This window comes from Heterodontus francisci, chromosome 7, assembly GCF_036365525.1.
Source record: "Heterodontus francisci isolate sHetFra1 chromosome 7, sHetFra1.hap1, whole genome shotgun sequence".
NCBI lineage: Eukaryota > Metazoa > Chordata > Chondrichthyes > Heterodontiformes > Heterodontidae > Heterodontus > Heterodontus francisci.
In genome coordinates, this window is record NC_090377.1 from 123,927,220 (window position 1) to 123,952,697 (window position 25,478).

Consider the following 25,478-nt stretch of genomic DNA (forward strand, 5'->3'; position numbering starts at 1 on the left):
TCAGTCCAGATCCAGGTTGGGGAAACTGCTTTAAAACACTTACTTGTCAATTGCCAGCTTGGAAGATTCTGTTTCAGTCTTATCCGGGCTCCCCTGATGGCGGGACACAGACCTGGGAAGCCCCAGGTTCCGCCCCTGATTGGCTGCTCTCCTCCGAGGCTGGTGTTGCCATTTGCCTTGGATGACCAAAGGATTGGAGTTGGGCGCCCCCTCTCATGGTTGAATAACCAGCCAACATTCAGTGACCCACCTCTCCTTGATGGAACAACTGCTGAGTTGGAGGAGTATTGGGAGGGTGTGAAAATTCGACAAGACAATATGACAGTCCTAAATATGTTGTCATTAGTTAACTTTACTCTCCTTTTTCAGATCGGAGAGAGACGTCTCAGAGTATTTTTTTCCCTTATTGGCCCTGAGTTTATCTCTGTTTGCTGCCTCTCCCAGGTTGTGTTTGGGAGGGGGGTGGAAAGGGTGGTAGGGATTGGCGGTGGGTTGGAGGAAGAGTCTATTCATTATGGTCCAGGAATCGGGAGTGTAGGACAGGCTTGATCAAGCAGCCAAGCTTCCTTGCCCCTCTTTTTCTTAATTTCATTAACTATCAAATGTCATAAAATCATTCAGCACAGATGGAGGCCATTCAGCTCATTGCACCTATGCCGGCTTTTTTCCTGTGGACTTGCAATTTTTTTTTCCTTTTCAAGTACGTACCCCTTTCTGTTTTAAAAGTTACTATTGTCCACCACCTCAGGCAGTGCATTCCAGATCAAGTCAGCTCACTGCATAATTTTCTCTCCTCATCTCCCCATCATTAATTATGATGGATTCGAACTCATTGGCGCAGTTATCCAGCTCTAGCTTCTTAAACTGTAATCTCTGTGTGTTTTTTTAATAAATTCCTCCCGAAATGTTTTTGCGTTCCCAAAGCAACATCCTTTCCTGATTCTAATGAATCTAACAGTACTGGCAAAGAACTTGCTGGTTGAGCGAGTAGAAACAGAAAATCATTCAGAGTGTTCCTCTGTCCTTGCCTGTCTCGTTCACTCCCGTTCATTTCAAAAGGACTCCCCCAACCCACCAACCACGCATTTATTTTGAGGATGCAGAGCTGTTCTACTGTTTCTGGTTGGTTTAAAAATGCCCAGCATATGAATGAAGTGCCATGTTGAAACGCATGACCCACGTGTAACTCATCGTGATGGGGATGCTGCTCGATTCTTAAAAAGTGAAAGAAAAATTATTGGCCAACCATGGTTCGAAGACACTTACTCCTATAACTAACCACCGTTAACCACTGGCTTCTTGTCTAACCCGGCCTCGCCCCTCCCCCGTCCTTCGCCCTCTCACTCTCCACCTTGAAACTTACCTCTTTGACCAAGCTTTTGGTCACCTGCCCTAATGTCTCTTTCCTTGGGTCAGTGCCAGTTTTTTTTTTGTCCAATTGCACTCTTGTTAAGCACCTTGGGATGTTTGACAATGTTAAAGGTACTATACAAATGCAAGTTGTTGTTGCTAATGAGCACTTGTTCTCTTTGAGCTGACCCCACCATCTACTGTCAGCTCCATTGTCAGTAATGTTTTGCACAATGTCTCTTACTTCAAACATGTGAGGCAATAAGAGAAGACGGCAAGTCGGAACCATCTGAAATCATTTATATATTTTTGTCAAATCTTCCATCACAGTTATGAGCAACATGGGGCAGCTAAGCAACAGAAAAGTTGTGCAAATATTTCACTGTGAATTCCTGGGCAGGATTTGACTGCAGCAATCATTATAAACACAACTTAACCTCTGCATATATGATAGAGGAGACGGTGCGGTTGCTCTGTTCAGATACTTCTTTCTGGAACTTCAGTGATATGGAGAGACTACAGAAGCTGAGATTGTTCTCTAAGGAGATTTAATAGGTGTGTTCAAAATGGTGTGGGGTTTTGATACAGTATACAGGGAGAAACTGAGGACACAGTGTGAAGGTAATTGGCAAAGGCAATTTGAGGAGTTTTTTTACACAGTGACTTGTTCTGATCTGGAATGTGCTGCCTGAAAGGGCGGTGGAAGCAGATTCAATAGTAACTTTCAAAAGGGAACTGGATAAATATTTGAAAAGGCGAAATTTGCAGGGCAATGGGGACAAAGCAGGGGAGTGGGATGAATTGTCTAACTGTTTCAAACAGCCTACACAGACATGATGGACCGAATGGCCTCTTTCTGTACTGTAAGGTGCTATGGTTCTATGTATGTATTATGTCACTCTGCACTGATATCTCTTGGGCCCTTGTTTCTTCCTTCCACACTGGAGGTTGAGTAAGAAGCAGTGGTCCCGGGGCGCTCTGCTGCTAATGTTCGGACTGTGCCTGAGTTATGAGCAGTAGCTCTGGTACCTGATGTACGTTTGTAGAAAGACAGAGGCCGAGCTTCCTTTGAGGAGATTCTAAACAGATGGGTTTTCCAGATGTTGAGAACGTACAGTCACATGGTGCAAATGTGCTGCCTCGGCAATATTTTTTTAAAAATTATTTACGATTGGCATTTTGATGAATCTTAAAACTCAACCCAATGATTTCATTCGCAATATGCATATATAAAGCATCATAAATCACTCTTAATGTGGTGCTATCTTTCTTTATCATTCATCCATGAATACAATTCTGAGGAAAAGCCTTTCTTGCCCTTTGCTTTAAGTGTGAGAATGCAAACAGCCTAATCAGAAATAGACAGATAGATAGTCATTCATGCAGCATGTTCCTTAACCTCAGGACATTCCAAAGCACTTCTTGAGGTGTAACCACTGCTGTTTGGATGCTGCCTGCTCCTCCTGCTATTGGGAGATGGGAAAACATTGCGTCTGCCCATCTAATCCTGTCAGGAATCACTTGCAAGAACTGGGAAATGTTCCCTACTGCAAGGATCAGATGGGAGGGTAATGCAGACAAGAGAGTTGGAAAGTAAAGGAAACCTGGTATTGACCCAATTGAGGCAAATGGAACAGAGAGGAGGTGGGGGGGGGATGGGGCGGTTGGTGGATTACCTCCAATCCAGCCTGTTGAGGGGCAAAGAGGAAAATGGGGAGCTTAATGCGGCCAATCAAAGGGCCGAGAGAAGGGGAGAGGCCTCTAATTCAGCTAGTACAGAGGCAGAGAGGAGGATGAGAGCTCTATTCCAGCCAATCGAGGGGCAGAGTTGAGGGATGACTCTATTCCAGCCAATCAAAGGGCAGAGAGACGGGACACCTCTAATCTAGCCAATCATGAGGCAGAGAGGAGAGAATGGGGAGCTCTAATCCTGCCAATCACGAGGCAGAGAGGAGACACTAACCCTCTAATCTCTTTATGTGGCTCGGTGTCATTATTTTTTGTCGGATAACTGTAGGATTAGTATAAACGGGTGGTTGTTGGTCGGCACAGACTCGGTGGGCCGAAGGGCCTGTTTCGGTGCTGTGTCTCTGAATAAAATAAAATAAAATAACGCTCCTGTGTAATGCCTTGGGAGGTTTCACAATGTTAAAAGTGCTATATAAATGCAAGCTGTTGTTGGGTGATGGTAGGCTTACTGCCAGGAGACCTGGTTCCTAGGAATAGCAGGGTGATGTGGAAGCAGGAAGCAGGGTCTCAGCAAACAATATGGAGTTTTAATGAGCTGATGGTGTCTGCCTTGCCTGAACAGACTACAGCAAGCTAATCTCTCCATCAAGACAGCTCACTGAGGACAGGAGGCCTTTCTGTGTTTAAAGGACGCTGTTTAGCACATAAATGCTTCCTGTCATCACTCGGCTCCCTTATCCATGAAGCCGATGTAGAGATAGGCTGGTTTGCATTCAGCTAAGATACACACAGTTATCAGCATCATAAATAAAATGCTATCACATTGATCCTGGAGATTTGGGAAACAATGCACTTTTCAATGGGCCTTTCTTTTTAAATCTTTTTTTGCCTTGCTTTTGTGGAGGTTTTTTTGTACTACTGAGATAAGGGATAACACATTTCCATTTTTCATACCCACTGCCAGCACTGAATACTCTCAAATCACGTATAGGGCTGTTTAAAATCTGCTCATGGCTACAGAAAGCATGACTATATCAGTTACTTGGCTCAGTGGGTATCCCTTTTGCTTCTGAATCAGAAAGGTGTGGATTCAAGTCCCACTCTAGAGACGTGAGCACATAATCTAAGCTGACACTGGTGCAGTATTGAGGGAGGGCTGCACTGTCGGAGGTGCTGTCTTTCGAATGAGATATTAAACCGAGGCCCTGTCTGCCCTCTCAGGTGAGCATAAAAGATCCTGTGGCACTATTTTGAAGAAGAGCAGGGGAGTTCTCTTGGCCAATATTTATCCCTCAATCAACATCACAGAAGCAGTTTTTTCTGATCATTGTCTCATTGCTGGTTTTTGGAGCTTACTGCGTGCAAATTGGGTGCTGCATTTCCTACATTACAAGAGTGGGGCCACACTTTGAAAAGTACTTAATTGGCTCTAAAGAGTTTTGGGCATCTCATGGTCATAAGAGTCTTCCTTTCCTTCCTTCCCGTGGTAATGCTGCGCTGTCAGAGGTGCCACCTTTCAGATGTCACGTTAAAGGACACCCCCTCCACCACCCCCATCCGTCCTCTTTGGTGAATATAAAATCTTGTGGCAGCATTTGAAGACAAGCAGGGGAGTTTTCCATGTGTCCTGCTCAATATTAATTCCTCAATCCAACTGATTGGTCATTTATTTCATTGCGGTTTCCAGGACCGTGCTGTGTGCTGACTGGCATGCTGCATTTCCCTCCATCGTAACAGTGACAACACTTCATTGGCTGTGAGGCACATCCTCATGTTGTGAAAGGCGCTATATAAATGCAAGTTCTTTCTTTACAAGGGGAGCCATGTGCCAAGTTAATGTTGTTTGACAGTGCCCCAACACATGTTACCAAATCAGGTAGAGTGTGAGTTGCACTCTGAGTGCAGTTTGCTCTACACTGCCCATTGAGATGTGCAGCCAATATGGTGAGAGCTTTGTTCTGCAGGTGTCCCAAGCATTGTGGGAGATAAGGGTAAAGGTCAAGTCATGTCTATCACAGTGCCTGACACACCTTCAGAACTGGGATGGGTGGAGCTGCGGGGGGTGGGGCCAAGAAGTGCTTCAATAGGATCGCTTTTAATTTTAAACAAAAATTGCAGTAAGGTAGGGTAAGTAAACAAACCGATTGCATTTGCATTTTTATCTTTGATCATCATTTCAATGTCAGGGTCGGTGCTCAGTGGGCAGGTTATTGCTCAAAGCACCTTGGTGAGTTTAAAGGCATTCCAAATGTCTGATTGTCACATACCTGGAGTGATGTACCCATTCCACATTTGACTGCAGGAATGGCCTGTGATCCTACCCAGGATCCTCAGCACCAGTGAAATCGCTAAATCGCTCTATTAAATGGTGTGTGTCGGTATGTGTGTGTGTCTCTGTGTGCGTGTTTCCGTGTGTGTATGTGTGCGTGCGCGGGGTGTGTGCGTGGTATGTGTGGGATGTGTGTGTGTCTCTGTGTGCGTGTTTCCGTGTGTGTATGTGTGCGTGCGCGGGGTGTGTGTGGGATGTGTGCGGGGTATGTGTGGGATGTGTGTGTGTCTCTGTGTGCGTGTTTCCGTGTGTGTATGTGTGCGTGCGCGGGGTGTGTGTGGGGTGTGTGCGGGGTATGTGTGGGATGTGTGCGTGTGTGTGTCCCTGAGTCTCTGTGTGAATGTGTGAGTGTGTGTGTGTGTGAGTGTGAGTATGTGAATGTGTGTATGAGTGAGTTGAAGGTGAGGGATAGGATCGTCATGGAGTCTCCATGAATTAAAGATCTATCTCCAGGTCACTGCTAGGAGCAAAACACAGGAGAAAAATCAGAGGGGCATCATAAAAAATTGTTTATTTTTTATTTAGTTTAAATGCTTTTGTTTATCAGTTCTAAAAATATTTGAGATTGGGAAAAGTGCTGTTTGACTGGCAGTCAACATTCATCCGAATGGGTAAAGGAGGGCCTGTTGGCTTTCTGATTGGTGTAGGAAAGAGCATCATGAGGATGGATTGTGGGGATGGGCTGATTGGCCGTGAGTGGTCACGTGATGAAATCTCCAGGAATACGAGCAAGCAGTGTTGGCAACTCTAGTGAGGGAGCTGCACAGGCTTCTGATCTTTAGCGGTCCAAGAAGGGGAGCTGCAGACAGCAAAGAGCAGCTTGTGGCTGAAACTATAGAGTAGATCCAACCCCTTACTCACTTATATACACACTCGAGGGGCAGACTTTTAGTGGCCTCTGGATGGCGGGGTAGGAGGCCGGGGGAGGGGGGGGTGCCAATAGACTGCTGGGGAGATGTGTCTGAGTGGCTCCCGGACTTGATCCTGTTGCTAGGGAAGCTTCCCAGCGGCGGGAATGGTGACAGCTCGGCTGCCTGCCACCTGGAGGTGGGCGACCGATGTAGACAACTAAAGGCCCAATGAAGGGCCCTTTTCTCAGATTGCCAGCATTTTTCCAGCGCGGAGCTGCCCCCCACCATGTGGGAAGGCCGTCAGCTGTAAGGAGGTAGCCTCTCCGTGGCTACCAGGGAGGTGGGGGGAGGGGCCAAAAAAAAATCTCTGCCGCCCCTGCGAGGGCACCTCAGAATGGAGGCAACCCGGTGTTTTCCTGGCTGGCTCAGCAGCAGCCACCTCTCTCGGTGACAGTCCCGAGGGTGCCAAGCTTCCGCTCCTCTGATTGGCCCGCAGCGTGGAAGGCAACACCCACCTCCCTCATTGGCTGCCTCCCCGGCTCCCGGCTTTTGATTGCCTCCTCCTGGCAATGTCGCGGGGGAAATTCCACCTCCTGCCCGAGCATGCCAGCTGCCAGTGAAACTCCCTGACCCGGGACTTCCAGCCACCCTTCCCCCCCCCACTTCTGGGAAGAACCCACCCCAGGAGTCTGTATATAGCACAAACATAAGGCATGGTGCAAAAAAGGAAGCTGTAAAAAGTCCGACAGTTGGGTTCTAATAGGATGCAGCTCCCAGACTAGGCTCAGCATGTTCATGCAGTCAGCAGCTGAGTCAGATTTGGGTTGCCAACTCTGCTTTGACGTCTTCCTGGAACGTTCATCACACGACCATTCTCCCAGTTTGCAGTATTTTGATAATGAGTAAATGAAAATGTTCATAGTAAATGAAATAAAATACATGCCATGGACTGAATTTTGTGGCACCGGCAGGGCTCCCAGCGCTGGGCTGAACAGGCGTTGAGGGAACGCCAGCATGGCCATTTGGAGCCCCCCCCCCACCGTTGCGAGTGTACGGCGCTTGGGCAGTTAACAACACAGCGCTGGGATCACCGTCCCTTTAAAGACGGGGCTCCCGCCTCCAAGATTGCCCACGGAGGTGGCCACCCCCCTTCCAAGCCCACAGGGAGGTCGCCTTGTTTTCCTGGGCAACCTCCCTGCATGGTGGAGGCACCCTACCACCACCCTGTGCCCCCACTGCTGGTTAAATCCCAGCAGCCACAGGAATAGGCCCTTTAAGTGGCAGGTAATAGGACACCTAAGGGGCTCAATTGGCCTCTGGGCGGGAAGTTTGTCATAGGCCTATCCTGCCCCGACTAAATTCTGGTGTGGCGGGAAGGCGACGGGCCCTCCGCCCTCCCCCTCCTGTTGCAATTCTATGGGCCCCCCACCCCCCCACCTCCGAACCCATCTCCAGGGTGGGGGGGAGCGGGGGGGGTGCCCATAAAATTCAACCCCGTCTGCCATGTGCAGCAGATAACTCTTTAGTTTCTGGAGAATCCAGGACAGTCTTGTCAGATGGACCGGAGAACACCCAAGGTTCGGTGCCTGACCTGGGCTGAGTTGGGCTTTTAAATAACACTCGGTCTAAAAGATCCCACATCACAGTTGCCAATAGGCCATGTGTGAACCTTGACCCTGAGTGCCCAGAGGTCAAGGAACGGTGAGGGAACTAAGGGCGGGGTTGGGAGTGTGTCACAACTGAGCCCCTTCTATTCAGGTCAGTTGGGGGAGTTCCTGCTCCTCATCGCTACTTAAAGTCAAGACTTACATTTCTTTAGTGCCTGTCACATATCAGGACATCCAAAGTTATTTACAGTCAATGAAGTACAGTTACTTAACCCATCGACATACATTGTCCAGGTCCTCTAACCGGTAACTCTAATTCCGGCACAGGATCTTAAAGTGAATTTGGCATGGGAAGTGACCAACCAGCCACAAACGCCCACCAAAATCACCACCATAACTGGCACAACTGCACGGCTCTTAGTCATTGATAACAACAACAACTCACATTTATATAGCACCTTTAACATTGTAAAATGTCCCAAGATGCTTCACAGAGGCATAATCAGACAAATTTAATACCGAGCCACATTAGGAAATATTATGATGGGTAATCGAAAGCTTGGTCAAAGAGGTTGGTTTTAAGGAGCATCTTAAAGGAGGAAGAGAGGTGTAGGGAGAGAATTCCAGAGTTTAGGTAGTTTAAGAAGCTGAAGGCAGGACCGCCACTGGTGGGGCAATGAAAATCAGGGATGCGCAAGAGGCCAAACTGGAGGAGTGCCGAGATCTCGGAGCAGAGAAAATAGAAATAACAGAAGAGGTAACTGATGTGCTCACGTTGTGACAGCGTTACATCGCCGAGCTTGTCACGCCGCTGTCCTTCCGTGTATAAACTCGGCGCAGTGTATTGTAAAGAGAGGTGTTGCCAAGGCAACACAGGAGTGTGACCTTTACACAGGCTGCAGCAGGGCTGCTAATGAATAATGAGGTGTTAACATTGACACAGGCAGAGACCCTCACTGAAAGGATTAACATTTGCAAAGGTGAACACAGGGCCCTGTTCAGTTTGGACCACACTGAAAAGAAAATCCATTGTTTCTGCGAGAAGGCTTCATGGAAATATTCAGTCTTGGCTTTTCACTTAAGATGGATTTTTTTTTGATATACCTTTAGTATCCTTCCATTACAGGGAGGCTGACCCCTCTATGCTCATCTCCCCCTTTAGGTTTGTTGTCAGTCACTTGTTTCCATAGATCTAATGTGCTCAGATTCCCTTCCATTGGTGTTTGCTTGGTTCTGATACAGGAGAACAGTATCTGTGTGTTGATTCCCTGCATTGGCCAGCTCCCCCTGCGGAATCGTAAACTTCCAGACACAGAAGGAGGCCATTTGGCTCATCAGGCCTGTGCAGCCCTCTGAGAGAGCGTTGGCCCTTTCGTTTGCCCTTGCCCCAACACCCTTTCAGATTCCTTTTTCTCTCAATCAATTCTATTTGTAAGAAAGAAGGACTTGTGTCTATGTAGGAAACCCTCCCTCAGTACTGCATTGGGAGTGTCAGCATAGATTTTGTGCTCAGGTCTCTGGAGTGACTCAGAGGTGAGAGCACCACCCACTGAGCCACAGCTGAATTCTGTATTACTCTACTTGGAGGGGCCTTCAGTGTTCCCACCCTGACACAATGAAACTCATCCTACCCTACCCTCCCCCCACTCAACCCTCTCCCCACTCAACATTTCTGCCTATAAAATCCCGCTTAAAACTCGTTTTTTTTTGGGTGCCTTTGGCCACTTCATCTACATCAATGACAACAACTTGCATTTATAGAGCGCCTTTAATGTAGCAGCAGTCCAAGTTGCTCTAACCTCCCTCTTACTACTGAACCCAACCTGGCGTGTTCCTGCTCACGGGTTGATAAATCAGTGGCCAAACGCAAATATCCAAAGAGTCTCATTTCAAGGCTGGAGTGGCCTCCCCTGATAGCGACTGTAACAACTGTTGTTTATCTTGTAGGAGGGGCGCCATGCGGGGAACGTTTAAACGCAAGAGAAGCTGGTTACATCACCTCACCTGGATACCCACATGACTACACGGCACACCAGAGATGTGAATGGGTCATTTACGCACCGGAGAGCCACCAGAAGATCCTGCTGAACTTTAACCCGCACTTTGAACTTGAAAAACATGACTGCAGGTAACAGTTCACAAACCTAACCAATGTGGAATTGAGTTTGTGTGCAACATATGCAATTTAAATCTCTATATATAGGTATTTTATGAACTCTGTGTTTATCACACGTATTTCCAGTGGCTTTGTATGGCATTTTGAATGAGTGGAACGCTAATGATAAGACAGGTGTAGAGTCCCTAGAGGTGGCTGGTGACCCCCCCCTAGTCGCGGCGCCAGGAAGGGTTCCTCTCTGCTAGCCGTAGTGAAATGGTAAATCTTACTCTTCCAGCCCTTAGAGGAAATTTTCACTCTTTCCCCACCCTCTGTTGTACACTTGCTGAGATTTATAACAGTGGGGAATCTCATTCTCAGTAACACCTCTTGGATAAGTTGCACACCTCACATTTCGATGGGGCTGTGCAGATCTGATTTACTGATAGGAACAGGAGGCCATTCAGCCCCTCAAGCTTGTTCCACCATTCTGTGAGATCATGACTGATCCGTATCTTAACTCTATTTACCCCCCCCCCCCCCTTTGCTTCATATCCCTTAATACTCTTACCTAACAAAAATCTTATCAACGTCAGTTTCAATCGACTCCCAGCCTCAGCAGCTTTTTGGGGGAGAGGGTCCCAGATTTCCATTACCCTTTGTATAAAAGAGTGCTTCTAGACGTCACCCCTGAATGACCCAGCTTTAACTATAAGATTTTGCCCCCTTGTTATGAACTCCCCCACCGGAGAAAATTGTTTCTCTTTATCAACCCTATCAAATTGTTGAGAATTTCTGAATCTTATAAGTGTTTCCTCACACAACATCACTAAAACAGATTAACTGGTCATTACCAGGTTGCTGTTTGTGGGATCTTGCTGTGCACAAATTGACTGCCACGTTTCCTACATTACAACAATGACTATACTTCAAAAAAGTACTTCATTGGCTTCAAAGGTGCTTTGGGCATCCTTAAGTCTTGAAGGGCACTATAGAAATGCAAGTCTTTTTGTGGCTCTGTTTCTTGTTTAATTTGACTCCTGAATTCGGGAACAGCGCGAATTTCAAATGCTGATGGGGTGTGTACACTTACATTCCAGTGGGGCCCACTGACCTCCAAGAGCTATTGTCTTGAGAACTCCAACCGCCCTTTTCACAGCTGTGTTTGCAAACAAGCCCCCTGGGACTGTGGATCAATAGGAGCGTGCACCACGTCAGACCCAGTTCAATTCCCACCCTATACTCAGATGACCTCAACCAAGTTTTGATTAAGATAAACGTGCATCGATATCATGTCTTTCATAAACTCAGTAAGTCCCTTTGTGCCAATGAAGTACTATTTTGAAGTGCAGTTGCTGTTGTAATGTAGGAAGCTCTGCAGGCGGTTTACACACAGCAAGCTCCCACAAACAGCAATGTAATGAGGGCCATGTAATCTGTCTTAGTAATGTTGGTTGAGGGAAAATTGCTGGCTAGGACACCGGGGTGGACTCCCCTACCTTTACATAGAATTTTACAGCATAGGATCAGGCCACTTGGCACAACTGCTCTGTGTTTACGCTCCACACGAGCCTTCTCCCACCCTACTTCATCTAACCCTATCACTATATCCTTCTATTCCTTTCTCCTTCATGTACCTATGTGGTGACTTATTAAATGCATCTATGCTATTCACCTCAACTACCCCATGTTCTCTCCGAGTAAAGGTACTTTGGTATCTTGCTAGCGTATGTCCGAAATGGCAGCTGAAGTTCAGGGACCCAAATATGGCATCTTGGCCACATACTGAGTATATTTTTACCTTAACAGCAAATGCTTAATGATTTATCAATGAAGGCAAAACTGCCTGCAGTGCTTTCAAGTCTGACTTAAGTCCCAAACAAATTCAAACCCTTATCTTCAACTTGCATTTATATAGCACCTTTAATGCAGTAAAATGTCCCAAGGTGCTTCACAGGACTGTTATCAAACAAAATTAGACTGCTGAGCTGCATAAGGGGCTATTAGGACAGATGACCAAACACTTGGTCAAATAGATAGGTTTTAAGGAATGGCTCAAAGGAGAGAGAGACAGAGAGGTTTAGGGAGGGAATTCCAGAGTTTAATGCCTAGGCAGCTGAAGGCACAGCCACCAATAGTGGAGCGATTAAAATTGGGGATGTGTAAGAGTCCGGAATCAGAGGAGCGCAGAGATCTTGTGATTGAATACGACATCGTGGTTGCGAACAGTCTAGTTCAGCGTCAGACAGTTGTCAGGGAGAGGGGTGGAGATGGTGGCTGGAGAATGAATTTGTAGTGCAGACCGAAGACAATGGCAGTAGTCTGCCCAAGATTTAGTTGGAGGGAATTTCAGCTCATCCAGTACTGGATGTCGGATAAGCCGTCTGATAATTTAGAGACAGTGGAGGGATTGGCAGAGGTGGTGGTGAGGTCGAGCTGAGTGTCATCAGCGTACATGTGAAAAGTGCCGTGTTTTCAGATGATGTGACCTCGGGGTAGCATGTAGTTGAGAAATAGGAGGGTGTTAAGGATAGATGCTTGGGGTCTCCAGAGGTAATGGTGTGGGAGTGGAAGAGAAGCCATTACAGACTACGATTAGATAGATAAGAATGAAATCAGGCAAGCGCAGTCCCACCCCAGATGGATGACAAAGGGGAGGTGTTGGAGGAGGATGGGGTGGTCATCCATAGTAAAGGCTGCAGACAGGTAGAGAAGAATGAGGAGGGAATGTTTGCCTTTGTCACGGTCACCTAGGATATCATTTCTGACTTTGATAAGAGCCATTTCAGTGCTGTGGCAGGTGTGGAAACCGGATTAGGTGGATCCAGATATGGAGTTCCGGGAAAGATGGACATGGATTGTGGGAGGTGACAACACATTTAGTGACTTTGGAGAGGAAAGGGAGGTTGGAGAAGGGCAGTAGTTTGCAAGGATGGGGGGGGGGGGGGGGTGTAAAGAGTTTTTTTGAGGAGGGGATGTTGATGGCAAACATGAAGGAAAGCGGACAGTACCTGAGGAAAGAGAACCTATAATAATATCAGCTAACACGGGGACCAGGAGGAGAAGTTGGGTGGTCAGCAGTTTGGTGGGAATAGGATCGAGGGAGCAGGAGGTGGGACTCATGGACAAGATAAGCTCGGAGAGGGCATGAGGGGAGATAGGAGAGAAACTAGAGAAAGACGCGAGCTCAGGGCTAGGACTGTGGCGGGTGGGGGGGGGGGGGGGAGAGCATTAGGAAGTTTGACCTGGAGGCAAGCGACAGAAACAGCTGATTGGGTGGTCTCAATCTTGGTGACAAAGAAATCCATGAGTTCTATGCACTTGTTGCTGGAGGTGAGGGAGGAGAAGGCAGAGGAGAGACAGGTTTAAGGAGACAGCTTGTAGTAGAGGCAAGAAGTTTACTTTATCTTTGCAATCCAGGATTATCCTGGAATAGTGATCAGTTTGGGACAGAGGAGAGCAGGAACAGACAGTGCTTTATGTAGCCCAGCCAGATCTGGCACATCAGACCTAGGTTAAGGGAAAAAGTTTATTTCCACTGGATATGTGTCCATTTTTAAAAAATCTCAGTTCTGCAGCGTGATGAAAGTTGCAGCAGCAACACAGTCCATTTTTTAGCATGCTTGGTTCAAGCAAAACTCCACTGCCCATGTCCTAACTCACACGCCCATCCCCTCAGCAAGCTTTTACGCAAGGCACCGGTCTGCATTTATTCCCTGTCGGAGATAAATGGGACATAGTAGTCAATGCTGGCTGTAGCAAAAGCTTGCCATTTCTGAGAGATCTTGGCTGTAAGATGCTTTGGGGTTTCCCGAGGTTGTGAAAGGCACTGTATAAATGCAAATCTTACTTTTAAAGATTTAAAAACAGATTCTGTGGGATCTTTGATATCTACCTGAGTTGACAAGGTCTCAGTTTTAACACCTCATTGAAAAATGGCCACTCCAACTGCAGCACTCTGGGAGTATCAGCCTAGATTTTGTGCTCAAATCTCTGGTGCATAGCTTGAACCCACAACCTTATAACTCAGAGACAAGAGCGATACCAAGTGAGCCACAACTATTGGCTGCAAAATGTTGGCCTCAACGCAGCCATGGTCAAGTGAGCAGGAAAATCAACCGGGGCCCTGCTCTTGATTACTATCCCGTGACTCTGGCTGTGCGTGGATATTAGCTCCGCTCACAATCGAGCTTGCTTGGGACATTCTCCCGGGTTGAATATCAAGAGTGGCTCGTGGGGGTGAGATGTGGCTCTGTGCAACAATTAGAAAGAAAGTCAAGCACATCCCATCTTAGTGCATGCTGTGAAACTATCCCATGCCCAAAATATGTAGCAGGTTGAGTTTGAAAGAGAATGGTCCAATGCTTGAGAGAAATGCTTTTAAGCTCTTTTATTGCCCTAAACTGCCCCATGCATTTCTAACTGCCTCCGTATGTGTTCCACACATGCAATGTTGGATATGAGTGTCAGAATCCAGCTGACCGACAGTAAAGTCACAGCATTGACTTTGCTGTCCTCTGCTGGTGGGAGTTGATAGTTACACCTCAGGTTCCCTCTAATCCCCAGACCAGCAACAGTCTGCGCCCATGGCACTTGTCATCCTCAGTATAAAAGAAAGAACTTCATTTATGTAGCACCTTTCACAACCTTGAGATGTCCCAAATCCCTTTACAGCTAATCAAGTACTTTATGAGGTGCAGTTACTGTTGTAATGTAGGAAACGTGGCAGCCAATTTGCACACAGCAAGGTCCCACGAACAGCAATAAGATAATGACCAGAGGATTTACTTTAATGATGTTGGTTGTGGGATACATATTGGTGTTGTCACAGGGGAGAACTCCCCTATCCTCCTTCAAAGTAGTGCCATGGGAATTTTTACATCCACCTGTAAGGACAAATGGGGCCTCGGTTTAATGTCTCATCCAAAAGCCGGCACCTCTGACAATGCACCACTCCCTCAGTGCAAACTGCTCTTCCATTTGGTTAGCCATAGCAGCTCTATTTTCTTGATTCTGCCATATCCCTTAGTACTCTTAGCTTGTCAAGAAAGTATTGATCTTCCTTCCACACAGAGGCACAACCTTTAGTGTGAAGAAGTGTAAGTTTCAGGTAGATGTTAACAGAATAGAGGTGAGACAGAGGATACCCAACCTGTCTCACCTTGGGATCCTTGACTAAGATAGACCTACAAGGTACAGACTCAAGTTCTGTGATCAAGTCAGACAGTTTATTAGGCTTAACTAAGAGATACAAAGTTAATAATTAACAATGGCAATAGGTATGCAACAACACTCAGCACCGGTTCTTGTTTCGGAGCTCGCTGGGGCACCGACTTCTCTCCTTCTTCTCTTGCTGTGTTCTGTTGACTGTGGTCTCACTTCTCCTTCTAAGTGTGCCAACAATGTTCTGTTGACCCCTCTCTAAGTGTCAATGTCCTGTAACCCCCTTTCTTTTATCCTCCTTGGGGTGCAAGGATCTTACCAGATTAGTTATGAATTGTTCCAAGTATTCTAATTGGTCTAGGTTGACATCATTATTAGACCTTAGTTCGTTAATGGTTCAATCTTTACAGATGCTTCCTGTTTCTTTCTATTTTTGCAAGGCTCCTAAAGGTCACAATCTTGCTGATACCAACCATTTTTGCAATTCTGCAGTTCCACATTTATCTCATCTCTCCCCCTGCAAGGAGTGCTGAGGTCTTCAACCCATCCCTCCCATTGTTTTTACACAAAGGTTTAAACAGAGTATAGCCTTGAAAACCCATTCATAATAAAGCAAGCATTAGCTCAAACGGACTTCAATATATCAATGTACATAGCATGTAATTAGTCCTATTAGTTTATCTGTCCTTATTTTTCACAAATGTAAAACATGTCATGGTCCATAGCCCCCACAATGTGGGCCCCTCTCCAGTTGCATGACTTCCCCTTTCCACTTTAGACTGAATGCAGTTCCACACACACATCTCTCAACTTGACATTTTGATATATTTCAGTGAAGATGAACATCATGCTTTACAATCTAGTCTTGGCATTACATTTAGCCTTACAGAAAAAGTATTACAAAGTTATTCATTAAAGTAAGCCATGAAAATGCTCTCAACCTTACAGATGTTTTTCTTGGAATTGCTTTTAAGTGACTTAGCTTGAATTGTGCAGTGTTCAGGACTCTCCAATGAGAGGGGAGAATAGTTGCCCATCTGCCCTGTTAAATCACACACAATTTAGAATTTGTTTGCAGTGCCCTCCTACCTCTAAGTAAACAACAAATGGTGTGTTAACTGGCCTCACAGGCACAGGCACAGTCATCAGCATTTTCTCCAGAAAAGAGAAGGCTGAGGGGTGGCTTAAATTATGAAAGGGTTTAATATGGTAGAGGTAAAGAAAATGTTACCGCTTGTGGTGGAGTCCAAAGACTAGGGTCATAAGTATAAATCCAGTCGGGAATTCAGGAGGAACTTCTTTATCCAGAGAGTGGTGAGAATATGCCAGCATATGGAGTACTTGAAGCAATACCATGGATGCATTTAAGGGGAAGCTGGATAAGTACATGATGAAGAAAGGAATGGAATGATATGTTGATAGGGTGGGATGAAGTAAGGTGGGAGGAGGGTAATGTAGAGCAAAAACGCAAGCACAGTGTTAGGCTGAATGGCCTGTTTCTGTGCTGTAAATTTATGCAGTTCCATGTGATTTAAGCCAACAGCTGGTGACTAGCCTTGGGAGGCATACACGCAAGAGAGGATGGGGTATTGAAAGCAAAGTGTGCCTGTGGGGGCCTTGTAATTCAGGCTTCCTGTCTCTGGATGAGATTGAGGATGTAGCTGTCACATTCCCTATTCATCCTGATCTGCCTCTCAGTCTCAAAAACAATATAACCTTTGTCGAGGATTTGAGGTGGAGGGGGAGGTTTGGGGGAAGACAACAAGGATCAATGATCAGCTCTTCAGGAGGGTTACTGTACCCTCTTTATTGAGTGAAAGGACAATCAGTTCCTGTGGTAGGACAGCAGGATCAGTGCTATTTGTCTGAACTTAAAAATAACCCGCCACAACTTGCATTTATATAGCGCCTTCAACACAGTAAAACGTCCCAAGGCGCTTGGCAGGAGCATTATCAGACAGAATCTGACCCCCGAGCCACATAAGGAGACATTAGGACAGGTGACTAAAAGCTTGGTCTTAAAGAAGGAGAGAGAGGTAGAGAGGTTTAGCAAGGACATTCCAAAGCTTTGGGCCTAGGCAGCTGAAGGCACAGCCACCAATGGTGAAGAGAAGGAAATCGGGGATGCACAGGAGGCCAGAATTGTAGGTATGCACATTTCTCAGAAGAATGTAGGGCTGAGGAAGTTATAGAGATAGGGAGGAGCGACGGCAAAAAAAATGGAACAAGGACTCATTCTGAAATTTAACACATTTAATGTGCATCGCTCACTGGATATTCTGGCAAACATTTATTCATTATCTCCCTTTAAGACTGGAAAGAATGGTGCCAACGCCATCTGGTTTTGCATTAAAAGCCAACTACAAAAGCAATAAAAATCTGCAGTGGGGACAATCAAAGGGCTCAATTCGATCTGTGACCCTGTTAGGAAAAGTCAGCCTTTCCTCCATTCCCTACAAATTGGTCTCAAACCAGGCAACGGTTGCTCTCAGGTGTGTTTGGAACAGCTTTCAGTCTGAGACTGGTTTCTGAAACAAGGGCAGTCAGTATTCGTTGGTGGAAGAATCACACAAACCTTGACCATGTTCTCCCCACCCCCTTTCCTTTCCCGAAGTTACTGACTCCGAACTGGAGACTTTGTTGCCAATGGGAACTGTCCCCAAGCAGGAGTTCTCCACACGTGAGAGGGAAAGAAGAAACAAGTTTTGCATTTCTATAGCGCCTTTCATGACCTCAGGAAGTCCTAAAGCGCTTTATAGCCAATGAACTCATTTTGAAGTGTGGTCCCTGTTGTGATGTAGGAAATGTGGCAGCCAGTTCACGCCCAGCAAGCTCCCACAAACAGCAATGTGATAGTGACCAGATAATCTGTTTCTTGTGATGTTGGTTGAGGAATAAATATTGGCCAGGACACTGGGGAGAGCTCCCCTGCTCCAAAATAGTGCCACGGAATCTCTTATGTCCACTTGAGAGAGCACATGGGGCCTCGGTTTGACATCTCATCCAAAACACTGCATCTCTGACAGTGTAGTGCCAGGTTTTCAACCAGATTTTGTGCTCAAGTCTCTAAAGGGGGATTCAAACCCACAACCACCTGCCTCAAAGGCAAGAGTGCTACCCACTTAGCCACAGCAGTGTTATGTGGCCAAGCTATTGCACAATAGAGGGCATTACTGCCGACGCTGATCCTGTCTTTCCCTGACATTCCACATGTGAACCTTCCAGCAGGGACCAGTGGATGACTATTTGGAGGTTAATCTTGATCTTTCCTCACCCAGAAACACTGAGGCCGGTTGCAGCTGCCTCAGCAGAGATGGACCATTGGTACGGACTAGGGACAGAAACCAGGACTGTCTGGGTCTCTGTCACTCCATCATAGAATCACAGAATTGTTACAGTACAGAAAGAGGCTATTCGGCCCATCGTGTCTGCACCGGCTCTCCAAATGAGCAATTCACCTAGTGCCATTCCCCCGCCTTCTCCCCGTAACCCAGCACATTCTTTCTCTTCAGATAACAGTCTACTTCCTTTTGAATGCCTTCATTGAACCTGCCTCCACCACACTCGCAGGAAGCACATTCCAGACTGTAACCACTCACTGTGTGAAAAAGTTTTTCCTCAGTCGCTTTTGCTTCTCTTAGCACATACTTTAAATCTGTGCCCTCTTGTTCTTTATCCTTTCACAGTTTCTCTGTATCTACTCTGTCTGGACCCCTCATGATTTTGAATACCTCTATCAAATCACTTTCTCTTCTCCAAGGAAAACAACCTTAATTTCTCCAATCTATCTTCACACCTGAAGTTCATCATCCCTTGAACATTCTCATGAATCTTTTCTGCGCTCTCTCTTTCATCGCCTTCACATCTTTCTAAAGTGCGGCGTCCTGAACTGGATGCAATACTCCAGCTGAGGCTGAACTAGTGTCTTATACAAGTTTAACATAACTTCCTTGCTCTTGTACTCTATGCCCCTATTAATAAAGCCCAGGATACTGTATGCTTTATTAACGGCGCTCTCAACCTGTCCTGCCACCTTCAATGACTTATGCACATATAGATCCAGATCCCTCTGCTCCTGCAGCCCCTTTAGAATTGTACACTTTATTTTATATTGTCTCTCCATGTTCTTCCTACCAAAATGAATGACTTCATATTTCTCCGCATTGAACCTCATCTGCCACTCGTCTGCCCATTCCACCAACTTGTCTATGTCCTTTTGAAGTTCTACACTACCCTCCCCACAGTTCACAATTGTTCCAAGTTTTGTATCATCTACAAATTTTGAAATTGTGCCCTGTACACCAAGGTCTAGGTCATTAATATATATCAGGAAGAGTAAGGGTCCCAACACTGACCCCTGGGGAACTCCCCTACAAACCTTCCTCCAGGCCGAAAAATATCCATTAATCGCTACTCTCTGTTTCCTGTCACTCAGCCAATTTTGTATCTATGTTGTTACTGTCCCTTTTATTCCATGAGCTATAACTTTGCTCACAGCTCTGTTGTGCGGCACTATATCAAATGCCTTTTGAAAGTCCGTGTACATCACATCAACTGCATTGCCCTCATCAACCCTCCCTGTTACTTCTTCAAAAAACTCCAGCAAGTTTTTAAACATGATTTTCCCTTAACGAAACTGTGCTGGCTTTCCTTAATTAGCTCACATTTGTCTATGTGACTTAATTTTGTCCCAAATTATTGTTTCTAGAAGTTTCCCCACCACTGAAGTTAAACTGACTGCCTATAGTTGCTGGGCTTATCTTTACATCCTGTTTTGAACAAGGGTGTAACATTTGCAATTCTCCAGTCCTCTGGCACCACCCCTGAGTCTAAGAAAGACTGGAAAATTATGGATAGTGCCTCTGCAATTTTCACTCTCACTTCCCTCAGTGTCCTTGGATGCATCTCATCTGGCCCTGGCATTTTATCAACTTTAAGTATATACAGCCTATCTAATACTTCCTCCTTATCAATTTTAAATCATTCTAATGTATTCATGACCTCCTCTTTCCAGTGGCCTGGCTAGCATCTCTTTCTTTGGTAAAGACCGATACAAAGTATTAATTTAATATATCAGATATTCCCTTTGCCTCCATGCATAAATTCCCCTTTTGGTCCCTAATTGGCCCTAATCCAGCTTTTACCACAACACATGACATGGTATGATGCTGAGCAGCAAAGGAAGCCGGACCTACAATCTTAACGCCCAATCAAATGCAAACAGCTAAAAAAAAATCAATTCTGCAAATATGCAGCTAGAAATCTCCCAAATCAGTGACCTCTAAAGCCTAGAAGGAGAAGGGCAGCAAGTGCATGTCAAAACAATCATGTCCAAGTTCCCTTCCAAGCCGCACACCATCCTGGTTTGGAACTATATCACCGTTCCTCCACTGTCGCTGGGTCAAAATCCTGGAACTCCTTTCCTAACAGCGCTGTGGATGTACCTACACTCCAAGGACTGCAGCGGTTCAAGAAGGCAGCTCACCACAACCTTCTCAAGGGCAATTAGAGATGGGCAACAAATGCTGGCCTAGCCAGCGACACCCACATCCCGAGTAAGCATTTTTTTAAATGTTGAAATTCTATTGGGATTCCAGAGTGAGGGAGGACAGACAAATGGAGCTGAGCATGTTGTGGGCAGGGTGGGGGTTGAACTTTGGGTAACAGTGTACATGGGCATCAGTGGGTCAGCTGCCCTTTCATTTCATTGTGTCAATGGAAATGAGAGATTGAGAAAATGACAGGTGACATTTGAGCACAATGTCAGCCACCTCACAGCATCTGATTTGCTATGTTCTTTTCCTAAGGTACGACTACATTGAAATCCGCGATGGAGAGGGGGAGAGTGCGGACCTGCTGGGCAAGCACTGCGGGAACATTGCCCCATCGTCCATTGTCTCCTCGGGCTCTGTACTTTACATTAAGTTTGTATCAGACTACGCACATCAGGGAGCAGGATTCTCGCTGCGTTATGAGATCTTCAGGACAGGTTAGTCTCATGTTCCTTTCTGTGTAAAGTATGTAATGAAAATATCAGTATGAAACATCTATGAACTTTGTGTTTTCCAGAGGCATTTTATGGCGGACGCCATTCTGAAGGAGCAGACGCTCGAGATAAGACTTGTAGAACCCCCAGATACAGCATAATAAACCCCTAGACATCCACTGAAAAAGGGGCAGGGAAGGGTTCCTCTGTGCTGGAAAATTTTCCGCAGAGCGCTAGAGGCACCCTCTGTTGGACTGTACCCTTGGGTTGCCAACACTGGTTAGGTGCTTTTCTGGAGGTTTTATCACATGACTTCCTACCTTGCATCGCCCCCGCCCTCCACTCTCCCATCATTGGTCCATCCTCCGAGTGGACTGCTTTCCCACAGCCAATTGGAAAGGAAACAGACTGCTTTTTGCCCAATTGGATTAGCTGTGACTGTCCAGACCACCCTCCCCCCCACTCCCATCTCCAATATTTTTACAACTACTAACTAAAGGTGTTTAAATAAAATGAAGAAAAAAACGCGATTTTGTTTAAATGATTTTTGTCCCTGGACTGGAGATGAATTTTCCATTCCTGGAGACGTCGGGACAGTCCTGGAGGGTTGTCGACCTTACTGTCTCCTAGTAATGGGTGAGCACGTTCTGGACAGGAGAGGAAGAGGGATGGGGTTGGAGATGGCGGGGGAGATAATTGGCAAAACGAACTGTTGGAAAGCTCAGCATATTGTGCTCCTGTTGTGAGAGGCAATAACAAACTGGAGTGGCCTTGAGGTTTTACAGAGGGCTGTATTTTACTGGTTGGTTTGTTCAATGTTTGATCACAAGCCAAGAATGAAGCTTCTGTTTAGTTAGCAGTGAAGCTGAGATCTGAGAGGGCGGATGATTTGTGACCCGTCTCACCTCATGCTTTTTCCTCTTACAACTACTTGTGCTTCTGTGTTTACAATCTGCAGGCAGTCAGCAGCCAAGAAATATGAATAGATGTTTATTTCTAAACTTTCCTCTGCTCTGATTCAATGCACAAGACCAAGGAACGGATAGAGTGAGAGAGCAAGAGACAAACAGATAGAGCACGGCAGAGACAGAATGACGGATGGAGAGGGAGAAAGGCAAATGGGGAGAGAAAGAAAGACTGTAGTAGAAAAATTGGAAAGACAGAGGGAGAGCAAGAGAGAGACAGATAGAGACAAATTTATATTGAGACACAGAAAGATAGAAAGAAAGACAGGGATCGAGAGAGAAAGAGACAGACGGATTTGGAGAGACATAAAGATAGACTGGGGAAACATCACACTTCTTTCCCGAGACATTTTGAATGTTCTTTGCAACTTTCAAGCATGTTCCACATTTTTTTGTGATAATGTGAAAGGATTATGGTGTAAACCCTGCCCCACCCCCAATCTCCTCAGTTTTGTCTCCTGAGGGTGCTGACTCTAGCTGGGGGGCATTGTAGGGGGCACCATCAGCCCCCCACAACCTGTCTCACAGTACCTGGCTAAGGGCACCCCTCTTCAAGTGTGAAATTTCACAGTGAATGGCAACAGGCTATTCAAGTGTGGGGAGCATCAGAACCAAGCCTATTCCTGTCCTAACTCACACCAAGTCCCGTTCACCCAGCAACCCTGTGCTCACTGACCAACGTTCACTGCCAGTCTGGCATTGTCTTGAATTTAAGGTTCCAGCCCTTGAGTGCAAATCCCTCCATGGCCTCTCCCCTCCCTACCTCTATAATCTCCTCCAGCCATACAATCCATTCGAGATATCTGAGTTCCTCAAATTCTGGCCTCTTGCGCATTCCTGATTTCCATCACTCTACCGTTGGTGGCCATGCCTTCAGCTGCCCAGGCCTAAACTCTGGAATTCCCTCCTCTCCGTGACTCTACCTCTCTCTCCTCCTCTAAGACACTCTTTAAAACCTAACTCTTTGACCAGGCTTTTGGTTACCTGTCCTAATATGTCTTTATGCAGCTTAGCGCTAAATTTTGTCTCATCACACTCCTGTGAAGTGCCTTGGGACACTTTCCTACATTAAAGGTATTGTATAAGCAGAAGGTGTTGTCCTCATCCACTTTCCACACAAACACACTTCCTACCAAGGGACAGTGGACATGGATCAGTAGCAGGAACCCTGACTGATTTTGTTTCACTTCTTCTTCGCGAGCTAATAATTTCCAAATGCTCTCTGAAGGAGGTTTCATTTTGCTTTAACAGCCTGTTTACATTGCAAAATTGCTGCTTATATTGTGGTTGCACACATGCACAGTTAGCCAAAGGCTGTGCATGCAAAAACCTCCCATTCTGGCCTTAGGCCTACTCTGCTGTTGAGGGAGGGACTCACAAGTAAAAAAAACTCCTGGTGGTCTGTATCATGAAACAAATTGCTGAGACAGCCAACAGCTAGCTCAGATACAGGTTCCCAGATTAGCTCTGGCCTCAGCCTAAAAGAGGTTGCTCGGGTTTCCAGAATTCCCAAACTTACTGCAGCTATGTGGGTCATAGTGTGTTCAGCTCCTCCAGCCTGTTGCTGCCAGCCAGCCTCTGTGTCCATCCCTCCACTTGTTGCTGAGCTAGCTAGGGGAAGGTTTGGGGTTGGGGGGAGTGGGTGGTGGTGGGGGTGGGTGGGGAGGGGAGCGGTGGGCATGGCTGTGCAGTTACTTGTCCAATCATCTTCTACGTATTTCTAGCAGTGTTGCCAACTCTGGACTTTTCGTCACATGACCGCAAACCATCCCACTCCTATCGACCCCACCCAACCCAGACCCGCTATTGGTCGAGCGGCATGTCCATCCACGTGGGGCACCACCATCCCCATGACTAATTGGAAAATGCACAGACTCTTTGTTATCCAATTAGAACAGTGGTTCTCCAAGGCTGGTCCAAAATGTAAGTCACTGATGCACAACGCCATGGCTGAGGCCATACGAGAGAACAGGCCAGAACCCTCATCTCCACCACTTATGTGACATCACACAGCCATACCGGTTCCAGCGGGCATGGCACAAGTTGTCCTTGGTGAGAGCAACAACAATGTAGTTCTATAAGCAAGACTTATGTTACTGTTACAACGTACAACAGCGAGATTGGATTTTCAACATTTGTGAGGCTGCAAAGAGGAACCAGCTGAATGTAGAGCTCAACATGAGACTGAAGCTCTCCAGCTTGGAACCAGACATTACCTCCTTGGCGTCTATCAAAAGCAATACCATTCTTCCCATTAATTCTGATGGGTGGCGAGTGAGAGCGGGTAATGTAGGACTGGTAGATGGTCTGCTGGGTCTTTTGCCCCGCTAAGTGGTCCATTAGATGATTCTTGACTGTCAGTCAAACAACCTTTTCACCCCATCCCCAATATTTTTATAATTAATAAACAAAAGTGATCAAAGAAAATGGGAAAAACACACATTTATTAATGTTTCCATAATTTATGCCCTGGTTTGCGCGCAGCAGCATCCTGAAAATTAATCTATCAGTCCTGGAGATTCCAGGACAATTCTGGAGGGTTGGCAAGCCTTAGACAACACTATCTGGTGTACAGGCTGAGCATTTCTATGCAATTAGCACTGGCCATTGTGAGAGCTGGGAAGGGGTGACTCCAGATAGTAAAATAAATGAGCTCAGTTGGAAATATTTCTGACTTTTCCTTGATGATGTAATGAGCCAGAGAGATTAAACAGACTGTGCGGGTAGGTTGAAGGCATGGCTTTCGAGTGTATAGATCAACAGCAGGCCTGGAGTTCATTTCAGAGGCATAACACAATGGAGAAGATTTGTCAGAAGAAAAACAAAAATTAGCCTGAAATTCGAGATGGTTTAGAATTCATCTGAACTGTTGAAGATTGCATTACTCCTTGTAACGCATGATCCAAGCCAGCTGCCGTTATTTATGATGTTTGCACTTCCTTTGTGTTATGCAACTATTAAACTCAAACACACTTAACTCTCTGTCTCGAGGGGTCGGTGGCAATTACAGTGATATGGTGTGACAATGGGACCAGCTCTTGTGTTGTTAGCAGTCTGTGAGACACAACATTGCAGAGCAGGAAGAGGCTGCCAGACAGATGGATTTTGAATTAAATGTATGCGAACGGGTGACCGGGAAATTCAATGAACCGAGATCTCGCTGGAAGCTAGTTGTGTGTTAACGACACTAGGTACTAATAATGCATAAACCAGTCAGCAAATTAAGAGATATGTTGTGAGTTGCAAATTTCCAGAACTTTCTAGTCGGTTTTCACAGCTTTTGCTTTGCACAATCACCATCTTGCCCTGAGCCTTCCCATTATTTTTAAGAACTTGCTGGATTTGCACATTAGTTACCCATTAAGCTCACCACGGAAAGTTAAGCCTGGCAGTTCGTAGTGCAAGTGTTTTCATAACATCTAGAAAGTATTTGGATATGCACT

At 46.0% G+C, this 25,478-nt stretch overlaps 1 protein-coding gene across 3 annotated transcripts in view; it reads left to right on the forward strand.

The window, feature by feature from the left end:
- LOC137372302 (neuropilin-2-like) overlaps positions 1-25,478 on the forward strand; it is a 112,322-nt gene that overhangs the window by 11,761 nt on the left and 75,083 nt on the right. For all 3 annotated transcript variants that reach the window (XM_068036106.1, XM_068036105.1, XM_068036104.1), the window contains exons 2-3: positions 9,774-9,954; positions 20,892-21,073. In XM_068036106.1, the coding sequence (XP_067892207.1) occupies positions 9,774-9,954; positions 20,892-21,073 (363 nt within the window). The remainder of the gene's footprint in view (positions 1-9,773; positions 9,955-20,891; positions 21,074-25,478) is intronic.